The sequence below is a fragment of the Sinocyclocheilus anshuiensis genome, unplaced genomic scaffold (genome assembly GCF_001515605.1).
Source record: "Sinocyclocheilus anshuiensis isolate Anshui unplaced genomic scaffold, SAMN03320099.WGS_v1.1 scaffold67, whole genome shotgun sequence".
NCBI lineage: Eukaryota > Metazoa > Chordata > Actinopteri > Cypriniformes > Cyprinidae > Sinocyclocheilus > Sinocyclocheilus anshuiensis.
The window spans coordinates 2,637,366-2,640,649 of NW_015552546.1; the positions used below are offsets into that span (position 1 = coordinate 2,637,366).

General features: G+C 39.2%; 1 protein-coding gene across 1 annotated transcript in view; it reads right to left on the minus strand.

Annotated features, from left to right (window-relative positions):
• Window positions 1-2,709, minus strand: part of LOC107664154 (potassium voltage-gated channel subfamily G member 1-like) — an 8,078-nt gene extending 5,369 nt beyond the window's left edge. The window contains exon 1 of the mRNA XM_016454612.1: window positions 1,862-2,709. Within this exon, the coding sequence (XP_016310098.1) occupies window positions 1,862-2,653 (792 nt within the window). The 5' untranslated portion in view covers window positions 2,654-2,709. The remainder of the gene's footprint in view (window positions 1-1,861) is intronic.
• Between the last annotated feature and the right edge of the window lie 575 nt (window positions 2,710-3,284).

The window sequence follows — 3,284 nt, forward strand, 5'->3', positions numbered from 1 at the left end:
ATATAGTGGTGTGTCTTTATTATATATACACACACACTACAATATATATATATATATATATATATATATATATCAGATTATCTGTATATCGTCCAGAAACTTAATTTAATATTGATACATACATACATACATATTTTACTTTTTTAATAAAAAAAAATACATTTCATGCCAATTTGATTTACACTACCATTCAACAGTTAGGCAACATTTTTTCTTTTTTTTTTTGAAAGAAGCCTTTTTTGCTCACCAAGGCTGCATTTATTTAATCAACATTACAGTAAAAACAGTAATATTGTGAAATATTATTACAATTTAAAATAGCTGATTTTTATTTAAATATACTTTAAAAATTTAATTTATTCCTGTGATGTAAAGCTGAATTTTCAGCATCATTACTCCAGTCTTCAGTGTCACATGATCCTTCAGATCATTGCTTTTATGAAGATAAAATTAAAACCTCTGGTCTAAATGTCACCATGGAGTAAATACTAATAGATATTTAGAATAGATACTTTTAATAAAATATGAGGGAAAATTCCTACACAGTCTTTTTTTCCCTCACAATAGATTACCATAAATAGCCTGAGACAAACACAAAGGACATAATTCATGAAAATGGAAGGAGCCTCTGTCTGGCTGGTGCTATGTTGGTTTAACGCTTAATTGAATTTCCTATGCTCTGTTTTTCTCTGTACCAGGGGTGGCAATTTGAATTATTCCAGTGACTGATGTGAGCCGAGACAATGGGTGTCTTAATTCAATTAGAGTAGGAGCTGGTTTAACATGCGAGTCAGTCTAATTGCCACAAATTATTTCTGGAAAAAGATGACCTCTCCTGTAGCAAAGCCGTCTGCTAGAGCAGATTGGCTCTGGTTGAACAGAATGACTGTGAACAGGGGTCTCGGAGCTTGATGAATTTCAGTAAGCGTGCTCGATCTGGCTTCTTTAGATCTTTCTTTCTGCAGAGATGAGCTGTGAGACACCTAGCTGTAATTTTCAAGTGAATTTAAAAACCTTGATTAGCTGGTTCACGTGTGTTGGAGTTCCAACTACAGTCTGCAGGAAGCAAGATCTTCTGATGTCTAGCACTTTTCACAATACTACACTTTGTTTAAAAAATAAATAAATAAATAAATACATGATATATAGATAGATAGATAGATAGATAGATAGATAGATAGATAGATAGATAAAGTCAAGGTTGTAAGTGAGCAACTCGAAAATGGTCAAACATCAAGATTCAGACAGATGTGATTAACACATAAAATACAAAGTTGTAAGTAAACACAGCATTTTGCTATATAGACTACACTAAGTGTATACGCATTGCAATGCCATAAACCATGACAGGACATTTTGCCATTTGTTTTCAATTTCTGTGGCACCATGTTAGTTATATAAATTTAAAATGCATTGTATTATTTTATTTCAAATAGTTGCCTAAGCAATGTTTCTCATTTTCATTTATTTTAACTTAATGTGCTAAAATAGCTAAAACTGAATAATAATAATAATAATAATAATGACAAAATCAACAAAATTAATAACACTTTAACTAAAATTTAAATACACAGTCTTCAGTGTCACATGATCCTTCAGAAATCATTCTGTTGATTTGCTGCTCAAGAAACATGATTATTATAATCAATGTTGAAAACATTTAATATTTTTGTGGAAACCATACATATTTTAGCATCATTTGATGAATAGAAAGTTCACGAAAACAGCATTTAATTGAAACAGAAATTATAAATGTCTTTGCTGTCACTTTTGATCAAATTAATGCATCCTTGCCTAATTAAAGTTTCTTTTTAAAAAGACTTTTGAACAGTAGTAGATCACAGGACAAACTGGTACTTACAGTCTCCTCCTCCTCTCTCATGGCAGGCATGGTGCTTATGGACAGGTTGACGGCTGTTATCGTGACGAACAGCACCGACAGGCAGGCGAAGATCTTCCCGGGCAGGCCGGAGTGAGGCTTCTCCACCATGTCTCTTAGTTTTCCCATCCAGTGGCCAAGACGAGACTCCCTGGCCAATCCGCTTCCACTGTCCTCCTCATCGTCCTCGTACTCCTCCACCACCCGCTCTAGTTCGTCGCACTCCTCCACGCGCTGCAGGAGGCGTCGCCGGCAGCACCATTCCAAGCTCTCCTCCGGGACGCCCCAATAGAGCAGCTCTTCTTGGAAGGACAGGGCACACATCTCGCGCAGAGAGCGCAGCTTCCCAGCGCGCAGGAAGGTGAGGATGGTCCGGAAGGCACAGGGATTGCGGTCGAAGAAGAACTCGTTGTGGACCACGTCGTAGTCGTCGCACACCCGCATGATCTCGTCGAAGCTGCTGCACAGACACAACTGGCCCAGACGCGAGAGGGGGAAGTCCTCCAGCGTGGTCCAGGGAAGCTGGTACCGCAGGCCGCCCACGTTAATGATGACGTGCAGCCGCTGGCCGCAGGACGGCAGGTTGCCGTTGTCGTCCGGATGGAGCGCATCGGGGATGCTGAGGTCGGTTGGAGGCAGTCTTTGCGCCCGTTTGTAATAAACGCCCTTGAGGGCCTCTTGCTCCTGGATGGGCGGCGCGTTCAGAGAGGTGTCCGAGTTGCAACTCAAAGCACTGTAGTCGTAATCCGAACCATCGCCTGCCAGTAAAGTCATCTTTCACCCGGCCACCTCCACCTCAGCGGCTGTCACATGCCTGTAGTCCAGCGCTTCCTCTCAAAGAGTGACCTGCTCAACGAGACCGAGACGGCAGATTAGTGATCAAGGTATTGAGGCCTGTTCACTCCTAGACTGATAATGATAACTAGGGGTGGGCGATATCACCAAAATCTGTATGACAATATATGTGACCCTGGACCACAAAACCAGTCATAAGGGTCAATTTTTGGAAATTTAGATGTATACATCATCTGAAAGCTGAATAAGTAAGCTTTGATGTATGGTTTGTTAGGATAGGACAATATTTGGCCGAGATACAACTATTTGAAAATCTGGAATCTGAGGGTGCAAAAAAAGCTAAATATTGAGAAAATCGCCTTTAAAGTTGTCCAAATTAAGTTCTTAGCTATGCATATTACTAATCAAAAATTAAGTTTTAATATATTTACAGTAGGAAATTGACAAAATATCTTCATGGAACATGATCTTTACTTAATATCCTAATGATGTTTGGCATAAAAGAAAAATCGATAATTTTGACCCATACAATGTTTTTTGGCGATTGCTACACATATACCCCAGCGACTTAAGACTGCTTTTGTGCTCCAGGGTCACATATATCACAATA